We start from the raw sequence: 16,415 nt of genomic DNA, 5'->3' as shown, positions 1-16,415 counted from the left end.
GTTAGAATTAAAGAACAAAGAAGAAGAGAAGGCCATATGTGTTACCGACATAAGGACAGTTGTTTTAAGTCCAAAATATACACATTTTATACTCACACACAACCACATATGCGTATCTATAATACACTTATTTATATTATATATATATATATATATATATATATATATATATATATATATATATATATATATATATATATATATACTAGCGTACCCGTCCCCGCGCTTTGCCGCGGAGATAGAAGACGGGTTTCATCCATACGTTACCAATCCTATATTCTTTTCTAAAAGTGAGTTATTTAAATGTAAACAATGCCTGCGCTTGGATCATGAACACCGTGACACGGGTTTACCTACACTACCGCGTGAAAACCGTATGGGTACATTAATCACTCACCAAAATAATCAGGTAGAACATATTTCGGTGACCAGCCATGTGTCAGTAACGTAGAGGGGAACTCTCAGCAGCACCCCCCCCCCCTCGATTACACTACCGCATCGGCGCCACGTACGGCCCCTGGCTCCTTAATAACTATCAGGCGCCATCGTGCCAAAAAGCATCATGTTAACAATGATGCAGATTGTATCATACGCAAAAGTGACACAAATGAACAGGACTATTTTATTAGCACGTAAAAAAGTATTTGACGTGTTTTAAACATTAGTGTGACTGATGCAATATGTTAGCGTTACTAATAGTCTATTATTAGATGCTCAATCTCAATTTCTGATTGATGGTCTAAAAATATCGCACCCTACCAGGTAGCCAGATGACACGCCTGATTCAATTTAGTGAGCGTTTGTAACGCCCCATCCTATCCATTGTCTATCACACTGTTAAGACCGAATGTATTCACAATAGCGCTCACGGGAAAGAAAAGGGCGCCAAATCGAATACTGCCGGGCGGCCGCCCATGCAAAAATTAAATCCCCGCCCCCACACCCACCCACCCCTATTCCCTACTCCCACCCCAGAAACCTTCTCGGGAGTATTCATCAACTCCCTAAAGTTTTATGGCACCGGGATAAATTGCGTCGAACGGCAATCGTGTTCTATTTTTATATACCGTATAATGAGAAAAATCCCACCATTCCGTGGCGGCGCCCTTGCGAATTTTAAAAAATGGATGTTTTTTACAGAACCCTTGCCTGGATTGTTCTAATCAAGTCCCTAAAGTTTGATGGCTATCGGATGAACGTAGTGAGACCGTAATCGACTTCTATTTTCATATACAGTATATAGAGAAAAATCGCACCCTCTCGTGGCGCTGCCCTTGCGAAATTAAAAATGATTTTTTACTGAACCATTCCATAGAGTTTTATAATGAACTACCCAAAGTTTCATGCCTATCGGATGAATGATGTCACTGCAATTCACTTTTATTATTTTTTTATACCGTATATTGAGGTATAATATAATGGCGCCTCCCTTGCGAAATTAAGAATTATTTTTTACAGAACACTTTGCTAGAGTTTGCTCTTCTACATTTATGTAGTCAACAAATCATGCAATATATTTAGTTCATTTGCAGTGATACATGTATGTATCTATTTAAATAAATAAATATATATATATATATATATATATATATATATATATATATATATATATATATATATATATATATATATATATATATATAAAACCTGACGATTGTAAACAATTCTATGAACTTGTATTTACTCTACCAGTGGCTATATGGGCAAGCGTTCTATCCTTAACGGTATTGGTCAACCACGAGTAAACATCACCATCACCCCACCCGTAAACCCACGGGGAATCATAGGACAGGAGCATAAGGACAGGATCAGTGGACCTCATTAAAATTGTCATTAGTGGACCTAAATTAAATGGTCATTATTGGACCTGAATTATCTGGCCATTAGTGATTAAATACAAAATGTATCTCTCTTTAAACCTCAGTATGTAGTGTTGTAGTATAGTAACGATCGCATAGTGTAGCTTTTTTTTTAACGAAAGGAATTGAAATTAAATGTGCTTTTATAAAAAGTTACAGGTAAAAATAACTTCTTTTTTTCTGAATTAAATTAATCACAATACTCAGATGTATAAATAGAGTATTATTACATTTAATTTATGGATGTGACTTATTCTGAATTTAACAACAATGAAATGAGAAAGCCATTTTTTATCAATTTAGCATTAATAAACCCTCTTGAGATAGTTTAAGGTTGTTTTCTTTTCATCTTTTATCGACATGTAATTTTATAATTATATATTTTGTAATACTTTTAATAAGTAACCCTACACATATTTTAGTAAATGTTGCATTTGTTATCATGATTAATAGACTCTATTAAAAGCTTCTTTTTTACAAATTTTAATTCTTGTTGATATCATTTATGTGAGGGGGGTTCTTATGGGACACTAACATGTAATGTAGTAAATTGAACATTGGATTTCCTAATCACTACATTTAACATCATGTCTCCACGACACACAGACAAATAAATAAACACGATCCCAACTATGAAAATACGAACTTTAACTTTACTTTGTTACATATTAGAATTAAACTTTATCTTAGACATAAACGTTCGAGTTTAAACTTTATTTTCTTAACAACAACATTTTAAGCAGAATTTGTGTTTTGAGTATTATACCCAGCCGCCTCTACTTTTGGGTTTAATGTAAATCTAATAACTCAGTTGTGACGACAATGCAATAACATAATATTTTCGAACCTAAATAAATACGAATTTACTCATTAACAATAAAAAAGCTCATTAATACATGAATAAATAATAATTAAAGAATAACACTATCAGGTATTATCCTACCACGGTGAGCAGTTTGTCACGGATGGCTGGTTTCTTGTCTGAAAGCTGACCACGGTATAAGAAGGTGGAGTAACCTCATTTTTTAAATCACAATCGGGTTCAAAGCAAATATGTTTGACGTTTTATTTGGTTGACTTCAATATAATATTATGACATTCTCAAATAACACATAATAAAATTAATTTAGCCTACGAATTGGGATTAAATACTTAAACATGGACTATTTTATATTTTAAAATACATCATTACTAAAAGAAGAAAATAAAACATATATCAAAACGGATATTAATATATTCACAATAATACGCTTTTAAATTAAAGAGAAAAAAAAGAAAATAAACTAACTTGCTGTATTTAGTAAAATAATTTATCGCTAAAATGTGTATGGGTTTACGTTTAAATGTTTATTCGTATGTTTATATTTGTTTTATAAAGATTTAAAAGATGAGCTTATTCACATTCAAATATTTATTAGTGCATTGAGCGGAGAGAATGACGGAGTGAGTTAGGGAGAGTGAAGGACGGAGAGAGTTAGGGAGAGGGAAGGACGGAGTTAGAGAGAGAGAAGGACGAAGAGAGTTAAGGAGAGATAAGGACGGAGAGAGTTAGGGAGAGAGAAGGACGGAGAGAGTTAGGGAGAGGGAAGGATGGAGTTTGGGAGAGAGAGGGACTGAGAGAGTTAGTGATAGAGAAGGACGGAGTTAGGGAGAGAGAAGGACGGAGAGAGTTATTGAGAGGGAAGGATGGAGTTTGGGAGAGAGAGGGACTGAGAGAGTTAGTGATAGAGAAGGACGGAGTTTGGGAGAGAGAAGGACGGAGAGAGTAAGGGAGAGAGAAGGGCGGAGAGAGTTAGAGAGAGTGAAGTACGGAGAGAGTTAGGGAGAGAGAAGGACGGAGAGAGTTAGGGAGAGAGAAGGACGGAGAGAGTTAGGGAGAGGGAAGGACGGAGTTTGGGAGAGAGAGGGACTGAGAGAGTTAGTGAGAGAGAAGGACGGAGAGAGTTAGGGAGAGAGAAGGACTGAGAGAGTTAGGGAGAGGGAAGGACGGAGAGAGTTAGGGAGAGGGAAAGACGGAGAGAGTTAGGGAGAGTGAGGGACTGAGAGAGTTAGGGAGAGGGAAGGACGGAGAGAGTTAGGGAGAGGGAAAGACGGAGAGAGTTATGGAGAGGGAAGGACGGAGAGAGTTAGGGAGAGGGAAGGACGGAGTTAGGGAGAGAGAGGGACTGAGAGAGTTAGGGAGAGGGAAGGACTGAGAGAGTTAGGGAGAGGGAAGGACGGAGAGAGTTAGGGAGAGAGAGGGACTGAGAGAGTTAGGGAGAGGGAAGGACGGAGAGAGTTAAGGAGAGAGAGGGACTGAGAGAGTTAGGGAGTGAGAGAAAAAGATAGCAAGCCGAAGAGAGCACGGGAGAGCGAGATGCTAGCGTTCAAATTGCTAGACAAAAGTTGAATAAAATCTTGTTCCAATCGTCACATCCTCTTCGTCTATCACTTGCGTGTCAAGCGTTACCTTTTAATGTTGGTGACATGTTTTAAGACAATTCATGTCAAGTTCTACCTTACACTGTAGGTGACATGTTTTAAGACAATTCATGTCAAGTCTAACCTTAGACTGTGGTTGACATGCTCTAAGACTCAAGATCCAGAGCCGTCATGCTTGGCTTAACTCGACCAGAACCCATCACGGTCACAATTGCTATGCGTGGGTAGATTAATACATAAAGCCTAATCAGTCAAAGATCTAAACATTTATTCATAGACACAAGACATAAGAACAAAAACAAAACTTCCACCTCAATTCATATCTTATTTCTTGTTATATTTTTTAACACGTTTTTCTTAACTCAGCTTCGCGTTTGTTTGTTTGTTTGGATGTTTGTTGTTAAAATTGACATCGAAAATTAGCCCACTTCTGATTGCTCTAGAGATCTGAAATTAGGAATGCAGTCTACTTTCGCCTAACAATTTCAGATGCATTCATAAAAACTAGCAATTAGAGACCGTAATTAGCTTAATTTAATTACGCCCCAAGGACCATAAAATCGAGGACATGATTTCTAAACATACCGACAAGACTGAAGGCCTATTGACACAGTTACTTCGGCCCCAATCTATGTGAGCGCGCTGGCCGTGATCGTATAGTGGTTAGTACTTCGCGTTGTGGCCGCGACAACCCAGGTTCGAATCCTGGTCGCTCAAGATTTTTAGTCCGTTTTTATTAACACTTAGTCAAGTCATACTTAATCAAGTCAATTGATAAAGTAGAAAATAAACTATATAAAAAACTTTTTTTAAAAACCACGTTTTTCATGTGTAGCAACGGACTAAAAAGGTGAAAATAAAATACTTAAAAAAAACTTTTTAAAAAACCACGTTTTTCTTGTGGACTAAAAAGTAGAAAATAAATTTTTCTTTTGTGCTTCCTCGAGCTGTGCAGGTTCTTGTGATGACTGACAAAAAACGTGGGTCGGGCAGATGGGTCGGGAAATTTGATGGAGAACGCACCCACGTTTTTTGTCAGTCATCACAAGAACCTGCACAGCTCGAGGAAGCACAAAAGAAAAATTTATTTTCTACTTTTTAGTCCACAAGAAAAACGTGGTTTTTTAAAAAGTTTTTTTTAAGTATTTTATTTTCTAACTAATGGTGTTTTTAAAAGGGGGCGACGTGGCCTATCGAGAGAGCGCTAGACTGCTAATCCGAAAGTCGCGAGTTCGAATAAGAAACGACAACAAACTTATATCAGTGGAAACCAAGACAGCTGGGCTAACACATTACCTCCCTCTATTTCATCTACCCCATGAAAGAATCACATTGACATAGTTTTTGTTTTGTTTTACACTTTCAGACGTTTTAAAATGAAAGCGGAATACCCGTATGGGCTTGTGATGGTGATATGTTAGTCAATGTTTAATTTACATCAATATGATGGCGTAATAGAACTTATCATTTTAAAAAAAATTAATATCAAGTTAGGTGTACTTCTTGGTCTAGCGGTAGATCCACTGACTGCTAGAAGAATGTTCAAGAGTTCGAACCTAAAACGTAATTCGTCGATATCTATGATCATGAATTTTATCGTATCGTTTTAACTAAAATAAAGTTTAAAACTTATTTTTTAATAATGTTGTTCTGTCTTGTTGTGATTTGTTACAAAATTTTGAAAATATATAATTAGTTTTTATTTCCAAGAAAATTTATTTTACATTTAATTTTAGGAAATGTTATATATTTTTACCTTAGATTGTCTAGAGTTATTCTTGATATTGCGACATAATTTAATAGTTTGATTTTATTTATGGGTTGTGTTTGTGGCATATGACGTGTGTCTTTGAATTTGATTAGTGTTATGATTCGTGGTATCAATTCATTGACCATGTCTTCTACTAAGTGGCTAGACTAGGGGTCGGCAACCTGCGGCTCGCGAGCCGCATGCGGCTCTTTTGATGTCAAGAAGCGGCTCTACAGCTCCTTGCACAAATACTGATAATCTTAATAAAAAAATAAAATACTTGAAATAAAAAATTGTTAGTGGCTCTTTAACACCAGGGACATTTTGAAAATTGTAACTTTTGGCTCTTCCGCTTCAAAAGGTTGCCGACCCCTGGGCTAGACTATTCTCATGTTTAGATAACTATAATCATTTTATACAATATCATATAACCTCTGGATAAAATATGTATTTAAAATAAATATAAAATATAAGTAAAACAATTAACAAAAAAAAACAAAAAAAAAGTCTACAAAAGAATTAAGTAATGCAAGCAATAAACAGGGGTGTTTTGCAAAAGGCTTACATTATTCGTGATAGGATGTTAAAGGATGTTTCTTAAAACTTCCAAGCCAATCATTTCATCATTGGCTTTTATCAACATTAATATTTTTTAAAATTGTTATTTTTTATTGAAAGGAAAAAAGTTAGAAAATTAGACATTCTGATTTTAGCTTGTACATTTGACCAAATGACCTGACTAATATATTCCTTTGTGTTCTGTTTCTTTGTAGCGAGATTAAAACTCATGTATTTTGGTTTCATCAACAGTAAGTTTTACCAACCTGAGCGTTAAATAAAATACTTAAAAAAAAACTTTTTAAAAAACCACGTTTTTCTTGTGGAATAAAAAGTAGAAAATAAATTTTTCTTTTGTGCTTCCTCGAGCTGTGCAGATTCTTGTGATGACTGACAAAAAACGTGGGTACGTTCACCATCAAATTTCCCGACCCATCTGCCCGACCCACGTTTTTTGTCAGTCATCACAAGAATCTGCACAGCTGGAGGAAGCACAAAAGAAAAATTTATTTTCTACTTTTTAGTCCACAAGAAAAACGTGGTTTTTTAAAAAGTTTTTTTTTAAGTATTTTATTTTCTCCTTTTTAGTCCGTTGCTACACATGAAAAACGTGTTTTTTAAAAAAGTTTTTTATATAGTTTATTTTCTACTTTATCTAATGACTTGATTAAGTATGACTTGACTAAGTGTTTATAAATACACGGACTAAAAATCTTGAGCGACCAGGATTCGAACCTGGGTTGTCGCGGCCACAACGCGAAGTACTAACCACTATACGATCACGGCCAGCGCGCTCACATCGATTGGGGCCGAAGTAACTGTGTCAATAGGCCTTCAGTCTTGTCGGTATCTTTAGAAATCATGTCCTCAATTTTATGGTCCTTGGGGCGTAATTAAATTAAGCTAATTACGGTCTCTAATTGCTAGTTTTTATGATTGCATCTGAAATTGTTAGGCGAAAGTAGCCTGCATGCCAAATTTCAGATCTCTAGAGCAATCAGAAGTGGGCTAATTTTCGATGTCAATTTTAACAACAAACAAACAAATCCACAAACGCGAAGCTGAGTTAAGAATAAATAAAATACTTAAAAAAAACTTTTTAAAAAACCACGTTTTTCTTGTGGACTAAAAAGTAGAAAATAAAATTTTCTTTTGTGCTTCCTCGAGCTGTGCAGGTTCTTGTGATGACTGACAAAAAACGTGGGTACGTTCACCATCAAATTTCCCGACCCATCTGCCCGACCCACGTTTTTTGTCAGTCATCACAGGAACCTGCACAGCTCGAGGAAGCACAAAAGAAAATTTTATTTTCTACTTTTTAGTCCACAAGAAAAACGTGGTTTTTTTAAAAGTTTTTTTTAAGTATTTTATTTTCTCTTTTTTAGTCCGTTGCTACACATGAAAAACGTGGTTTTTAAAAAAGTGTTTATAAATACACGGACTAAAAACTTGAGCGACCAGGATTCGAACCTGGGTTGTCGCGGCCACAACGCGAAGTACTAACCACTATACGATCACGGCCAGCGCGGTCACATCGATTGGGGCCGAAGTAACTGGGTCAATAGGCCTCCAGTCTTGTCGGTATCTTTAGAAATCATGTCCTCAATTTTATGGTCCTTGGGGCGTAATTAAATTAAGCTAATTACGGTCACTAATTGCTAGTTTTTATGATTGCATCTGAAATTGTTAGGCAAAAGTAGCATGCATGCCAAATTTCAGGTCTATAGAGCAATCAGAAGTGGGCTAATTTTCGATGTCAATTTTAACAACAAACATCCAAACAAACAAACAAACGCGAAGCTGAGTTAAGAAAAACGTGTTAAAATACTTAAAAAAAACTTTTTAAAAAACCACGTTTTTCTTGTGGACTAAAAAGTAGAAAATAAATTTTTCTTTTGTGCTTCCTCGAGCTGTGCACGTTCTTGTGATGACTGACAAAAAACGTGGGTACGTTCACCATCAAATTTCCCGACCCATCTGCCCGACCCACGTTTTTTGTCAGTCATCACAAGAACCTGCACAGCTCGAGGAAGCACAAAAGAAAAATTTATTTTCTACTTTTTAGTCCACAAGAAAAACGTGGTTTTTTAAAAAGTTTTTTTTAAGTATTTTATTTTCTCCTTTTTAGTCCGTTGCTACACATGAAAAACGTGGTTTTTAAAAAAGTTTTTTAAATAGTTTATTTTCTACTTAATCTAATGACTTGATTAAGTATGACTTGACTAAGTGTTTATAAATACACGGACTAAAAAATCTTGAGCGACCAGGATTCGAACCTGGGTTGTCGCGGCCACAACGCGAAGTACTAACCACTATACGATCACGGCCAGCGCGCTCACATCGATTGGGGCCGAAGTAACTGTGTGAATAAGCCTCCAGTCTTGTCGGTATCTTTAGAAATCATGTCCTCAATTTTATGGTCCTTGGGGCGTAAGTAAATTAAGCTAATTACGGTCTCTAATTGCTAGTTTTTATGATTGCATCTGAAATTGTTAGGCGAAAGTAGCCTGTATGCCAAATTTCAGATCTGTAGAGCAATCAGAAGTGGGCTAATTTTCGATGTCAATTTTAACAACAAACAAACAAATCCACAAACGCGAAGCTGAGTTAAGAAAAACGTGTTAAAAACGTGTTAAAAAAGCCTGTTAGATCACTTCAACAGAATATATGACACGATAGTACATGGTAATGTAGGTGCCGATCCATATGATTAACACTAACTTTATTTAGACAAAGCACATAAGACAGCTTTAAATTTCAGCTAATAAGTTTAACAATAACATGCACAATTTTAGTGTCGCGTTTGTTTATTCTTTACTTCGAATTTGTTTGATTCCCGATAATTATTTTTTGAAAACGTATCTGATTTTCACAAAACTTCTGTGTATTTCCATTTGGAACCTTGTGTGTGTGTTTTTTTTTTCTTAACATTTTATACATTGTAAGTACTTTTTTTCTGATTTATTTCTTGTGTGTGTTGCCTGGCCCCGGGTGGGCCTCACTCACAACTATGTCGGAAAAATACATCAAACGGCTATTCCTGCCTAAGTTTGGCATGGCAGGACATGCGCCAAAAACTCTAGAGATTTTCATAGAAGAGGGTTTCTCTTTAGCTACTCTCACAGCTGACGAACTAAAAAGAGAGCTATGTATGTTATGTAGCCTATCACCAGCTGAATTTGAAGGTCTGTATAACTACGGGACACTGCGTAAACGGTATGTCACCATTAGATCGAAGGAACTATATGAGAAAATGCACCTAAAAGAATTTCACAGATTTTGCCACATGGGGTAACACCCAGATACAGAGTGCAGAGAATATCAATAACCCACGCCGATAAATCTGGGCAAATGGGCGTGCTGAAATCTATAAGCAGTCAGGACTCAACACCAACATTTAAGAGAATAGACCAATCAAATGTGGTCCAATTCACCATCTCTCTGCAGAAAGAAGATGTGTCCCACACTATATTATACTTACAAATGAGGCCAACAAGGAGAGCAGAGTCCTTATAATCATCAATGGGAGGAGGGTGCAATGTTGCCACTGCAACACAGACAGGCACCTGTCTAAAATGTGTGAGCATTTAAAGACTCGCGCTCTTGACGGCGTTACAGGGCAATTGACACTTGGGATGCAAATGATAAAGATAAAAGTTAGGGAACATCTAATTAACAATAGAAATTTCTTAAAGCATTGAGATAGTTATGATGTTGACGGAGAAAGACAAAATGAAATGCTTAGTGTTACTTCCCTTACATGTCCCCTGCTTGTGTGTGTGTGTGTGTGTGTTGTGTTGGAACGACAGGTACCCTCCCTTTGGTGTATAGTTGTATCCCTTGGTTGAGTGTGTTTACATGGAGCGAGAGGTGTTCACGTGAGGTGTGTCAGGTGACGGGTGTCAGAGCGTGTGCTAGTGTGTGAATCAGTTAATGGTAGTGTGGCTGTGGACGTGGAACGTGGAACGTGGTGTTGAGTATTGTATTTATGTTGTAGACCCCTTTTGATCCTTTTATTATTTTAGTACTGTATATATTATTAAATATATTATTATTATTGTTATTATAGAGTGTTAGTGTTATTGTTGTATACGTCGTTTTTGTCTGTTGTTATATATAAACCCCTAGATTCTAGAACCCAACATTTGGGGGCTCGTCCGTTTAGCATGGTGACTACCAGGAGTTCCAGAAGACAGTTAATAAGTGACTTGAAGGAGGAGGGGAAGCTAATCGGGCTGACTGATGACAGTTTGGCGGAGTGGGTAAAGGAAGAGTTGAGGAGGGTAGAAGATGCGAAGGCCGATGTCGTGGCAAAGGTATGTAACCCTGTACCCCGCTTGAGGGACGTGGCGGCAATGACGGTAGACGAGGACCTGGGTGCGTACCTGAGACACTTTGAAAGTCAAGCCAAAAGACAAGGTATTGACCCCAAGGACTGGTCGCTCCTTCTGACGGACAAGATGAGTGGACAACTGAAGACTTTCCTCATTGAGACGGGACTGAACTTGCATCATGACTTCGAGTCAGTAAAGGTAAAGTTATTGACGCATGCAGGCTTCAATGAGTAAAAGTATAGGGTCAGATTCCACCAGCTGGTACCAACACACGACGACATGAGAAGCTTCGCAGTCAACGCAGAAGCCGCTTTGAGAACGTGGGTCCGGCAGTCGGAGACAAAAGAAACGTTTGAGGACTTGGTGAACCTCCTGATAGTTAATCGTATCAAATCGGTTGTCACGTGTGATCTGTTGGAGAGGCTGAATGGTGCTGCTAAGGTAAGTGTGGAAGATAATCTTAAAGTTATTGACAACTATAAGAGCACTCAAAACGCTAGAGTGACGAGGCCAGTAAACCAAACCCCTCCGTACGTCGCTGCAAGTTCTACAGCAGAGAGGATACCCTGGCAAAACAAGACACCGCAATCTCCAGGACGCCACACTTGCCCTTCCACGGAAGAAATTGAGTGCTACTCATGCGGGGGAGTTAATCATATATCGGGAGTCTGTCATACCTCTAGACGGGACAGGAACGAAACAGGTAAACGGTAGGCATAACTAGCGGGTGTACAGCCTATGCATGGTGTTAGGAAGGTCAGCCTGAGCAGTAAATGTTTCACATGTGGACGTCATGGACACTATGCCAGGGATTGTCATAGCGATAGTAGTAACGGTTTTCCTTGGAGAAATAGGTCAGATAAAAGAGCTGTTGTGGAGTATGGAAACAACAAAAGACCTTATCGGTGCTACAAATGCAATGAACAAGGTCACATTGCCAAAGAGTGCAGTATGGATATAGATACAGGCGCCTGTTATAACTGTAGAAAGCCAGGCCACATACAACGAAACTGTCCCAACGGGACCAGTAGAGCGAGCAACTGGCTTACTGAAAATGTACATCAACGGTTAGATGATCTCAAGTGTTATTGCTGCGGTGGTGTTGGTCACATATCACGGGTGTGTCCCACAGCTCAGCGTGATATGTTAGGATATTTTTCCCTGCTTAAAGACTCGCATATGGGAGTGAGGTAAAACCCGAAATTTGGAGGCGTATCCTTACAACGGTAGTGTCCTTGGTAAGTTTTTTGTTAAGATAATTTATTCAATCAATGTTAATTTTTTTTTTTTTTTTTTTTTTTTTTTTTTTTTTTTTTTTTTTTTTTTTTTTTACAGAAGCTGTGTAAGATTATTACGGGCTGGAGATGATTACTGTAGTTAAAACGGCTATCGAGATAGGAACTCAGTTTGATCGCCTTTAAGAAAAGATGACCATCTATGGCGACGTACGCATCTGCCGATGGGCCCTTACACTACAGGAAATAGCCTGTACTGTGAAACACATCAAGGGAACTGAGAACTTTGTAGCAGACATTCTATCACGAGTGTTTACAACGACTAGTGTATATGATATTGAGAAATGTTATTGTTGGAGTATAGTATGAATATGTTAAGAATTTACTATTGAGGCATTATGATATGATTATATTGAGAAATGTTTGAGAAAGGTATTACTGATGCAGTATAGAATGATTATGCTGATTAATTTTTTTTATTGTGGCTTCTCACATGTATCTTTATAGGTTGAGATAGTCAGACCACGAGCTTGGTGCCCGGCCGGAGAAAAACCATAGTCCACTCTCAGGACCGAATTGTTCAGGCTGGATACAAGCCACACTCAGGACCGAATTGTTCAGGCTGGATACAAGCCACACTCTGGATCGAACTGTCCAGGCTGGATACAAGCCACACTCTGGACCGAACTGTCCAGGCTGGATACAAGCCACACTCTGGACCAAACTGTTCAGGCTGGATACAAGCCACACTCTGGACCAAACTGTTCAGGCTGGATACAAGCCACACTCTGGACCGAACTGTCCAGGCTGGATACAAGCCACACTCTGGATCGAACTGTCCAGGCTGGATACAAGCCACACTCTGGACCAAACTGTTCAGGCTGGATACAAGCCACACTCTGGACCAAACTGTCCAGGCTGGATACAAGCCACACGCTGTCCCCACCGGTCAAATCGAGGCTTCCTAAGGACTAAAGAATACATAGTCGAGCTCGGGCACCAACAGTGGCTAATGGAACAAGAGATGTTTGATCTCTTTAAAGAAAAGAGATCTGAAGGTGGAGGGGAGGGATGTTACTTCCCTTACATGTCCCCTGCTTGTGTGTGTGTGTGTTGTGTGCTGGAACGACAGGTACCCTCCCTTTGGTGTATAGTTGTATCCCTTGGTTGAGTGTGTTTACATGGAGCGAGAGGTGTTCACGTGAGGTGTGTCAGGTGACGGGTGTCAGAGCGTGTGCTAGTGTGTGAATCAGTTAGTGGTAGTGTGGCTGTGGACGTGGAACGTGGAACGTGGTGTTGAGTATTGTATTTATGTTGTAGACCCCTTTTGATCCTTTTATTATTTTAGTACTGTATATATTATTTAATATATTATTATTATTGTTATTATAGAGTGTTAGTGTTATTGTTGTATACGTCGTATTTGTCTGTTGTTATATATAAACCCCTAGAGTCAAGAACCCAACACTTAGAGAAGCAAGGCATAGAGAGGTAGAAGATGCCTTTGGAGTAGATGGCCAAACTGAAGCACATCAAGCTACTGCAGCATCACAGCAAGTTAACGAAAGCGTAACAGAAACCGACATAGATTGCAAAATTATGTTTTTCCGTATCAGTGAGGTGTAAAACGTCGAGATTTGCAAAAATCTCGACTTTTTTGCACGATTACAATACCTCCACTATACTTCGTATACACGAGAAAGTAAAAAACAGAAAACATTGGCCAGCTAACTTGCTGCACTGAATCTACGTACACAAAACGGATGTAGAGACTATTAGTAGTGGAAAGAGGTAATGGTACAAGCTTTCACCCGCTCTCACATAGTCGTACGAAGACTAGGACAAACGGGACGACGAGTCCCAAAACACCACCATTTAATGTATGTACAGTTGTGTGTTATATATGTGTATCTACTGTTTACATTATTCCATAAGTCCCTTCTTTAGTGTATATACAGCTGTATGCTCTATATGTGTATCTACTATTTACAGAGTCCCATAACTCCCCACTGTAATGTATGTACCGATGTGTGTTCAAAATGTGGGTTCTATATGTGTTCTCATAACTCCTTGCTGTAATGTATGTACCGTTGTATTTTTCTTATGTGTATCAATTGTTCACAGAGTCTCATAGCTCCCCACTTTAACGTATGTACAGTTGTGTATTCTATATGTGTATCTGCTATTCACAGAGTCCCATAACTCGCCACATTAATGCTGGTATAATTGTATGTTCTACATGTTCTCTATAAGTATCAGCTGTTCACATTGTCCCATAACTCCCCACTGTAGTTAACACTGGCACGCGACCCACTGTGCGTGTGAGTACACCCCCATACACCCCAGCTTGTACACATACGCCCCTCTACTACCCGGACAAGTGGACGCTGTTCCTGTTCTCGTCAAGGACTTCCCTCTTGAGCCGAAACCCGGATATTTACAGCCAAAGGGCGAAAAAATCCGGTCGTTCTGTGCTGGTGTAGCTGACCTCGACCTTGACGGTTAGGGCTGCTAAACACGTGATCAGATCCACCATGTCCTTGTGTTGGTAGTTGGGTGGCAGGTGATCTGCGGTGAAATCTTTCAAAGGTATCAGGTCAAGATAACCTAGGTTTTTCTTGCAGTTGATAAAATTCTTCTCAAAATCTGTTTCTCCTTCTATACAGATCTCCATTTCGTGATTTTCTGTATGTGATTGAAATGATACAAATTAAATAGAAATTAAACTAACGAAACTTAGTTAATATAAACAATTGCATTTATAAACTTATCAGTTTCATTTAATCTAACAGAAAGCAAAACAGAAAATACAGACAATGGGTTGAACCACAACCAAATAGCTTTTAACATACGGTATATGAAATTAGATTTCAAAATGTCAAGACAGTACATGTAAAATATTATACATTTTGGTGATGAATCTTTACTGCAAAGTTACAAACTTCGGCTACTATATATATATATATTTAATATATATATATATATATATATATATATATATATATATATATATATATATATATATATATATATATATATATATGGGCCCCTAAATGGCGTGCCCTCCCCCCCCGCATTGCGGGGACTGGCGGCACTGTAGTTCCGCCCCTGCTAAACAGGCATTATTAGTAAAATGATGCATCGACACTTCAACGGTTACCTTGTCCACATCAACACATAGCTTGTATTTGTATGTTGTATTCTGTATGTGAATCATATAAGAGCCGACCCATCTTCTCCAGCTGATAAACTAACTTTTAATTCTCGACTTAAACTAGTCTACTAACTTTACTTTTTATTAATCATAAATACTACATAAGTCTGTGATATTACGATAATTTAAGCTGAATCGGTCATTCCGTTTGAATTTGACCCTCTATGAATTGTGTCTAATTTTGTATTAGACATTTTTTTTCTTATTTTGTAATATTTGTCAGTTTGCTAACAATAAGTGAGATGGTTGGTTGGATGGTTGTCTTATAACTACAATTTGATTAGTGCATCATGCGGAAACTTGCAACACCAATTAAATGAATACTTTCCATGGTTAATTAGATAGGAAATAAAGGTAAAATACTAATTTAAAGATTACTATATTTAATAACAAATTGTAGATAAAAGTATTATGTAACAATCAGCAATGATACTAAAGCAAACAACCAACGTTCACTGAACCCATCTTCATAAAACTCCTGGCCAGGTCCAAGTGACTTCTCAGCACGAGACCCAGCCCGCACCAATCGTCTTGACCCTCCCCCCCCCCCCCATGCATTAACCTAACGTAGGCCCCTACTATATTTTTTTTAAATATTTCTTTATACTGTACACTAATTCAGTCTGTCAAATCTCTTACCACATTCACAAAACCTAACAACACGTCATATGAAAGTCAATAAAACCATTCAGTATACAAAACACAATGTACAATTAACGTAAGGCACTCTGAAAACTTTATGACAGGAGAAAATTAAACGAACATTAAATTAAAATTTTCTTTTCTTATTTTAGTGAATCGAGTATCAGCTTTATCATAGAATTAAATCTTCTATATCTTGTCATGTTGACATCTGTAATGTCTTATACAAAGAATGCACTCAAAGATTTTGTTACATTTAAATTATAATTTTTGGACTTATATTTTGATAAAATAATACACGCATTTGTTAGTGAAAAAAACATATCAATCAGACCGGTCTAAAATTGTTAGTTGTGTCTATAAATAAGTTTAAGGGAATACTAAAAACAGGAAGTTGAAAAT

General features: G+C 37.7%; 2 protein-coding genes across 5 annotated transcripts in view; one reads left to right on the top strand and one right to left on the bottom strand.

Annotated features, from left to right (window-relative positions):
* Nucleotides 1-16,415, bottom strand: part of LOC131942242 (sodium- and chloride-dependent neutral and basic amino acid transporter B(0+)-like) — a 298,846-nt gene that overhangs the window by 10,623 nt on the left and 271,808 nt on the right. The window lies entirely within an intron of this gene.
* On the top strand, nt 11,661-12,116 carry LOC131942239 (CCHC-type zinc finger nucleic acid binding protein-like). Its single transcript, XM_059301985.1, has one exon. It carries the CDS (start codon nt 11,661-11,663, stop codon nt 12,114-12,116), a length of 456 nt encoding a protein of 151 aa, XP_059157968.1.

The sequence above is a fragment of the Physella acuta genome, unplaced genomic scaffold (genome assembly GCF_028476545.2).
Source record: "Physella acuta isolate Inbredline_101_S28 unplaced genomic scaffold, ASM2847654v3 ptg000397l, whole genome shotgun sequence".
Lineage (NCBI taxonomy): Eukaryota > Metazoa > Mollusca > Gastropoda > Physidae > Physella > Physella acuta.
Note: the sequence above shows the minus strand (reverse complement) of the source record. Positions and strands in the feature narration are given on the sequence as shown.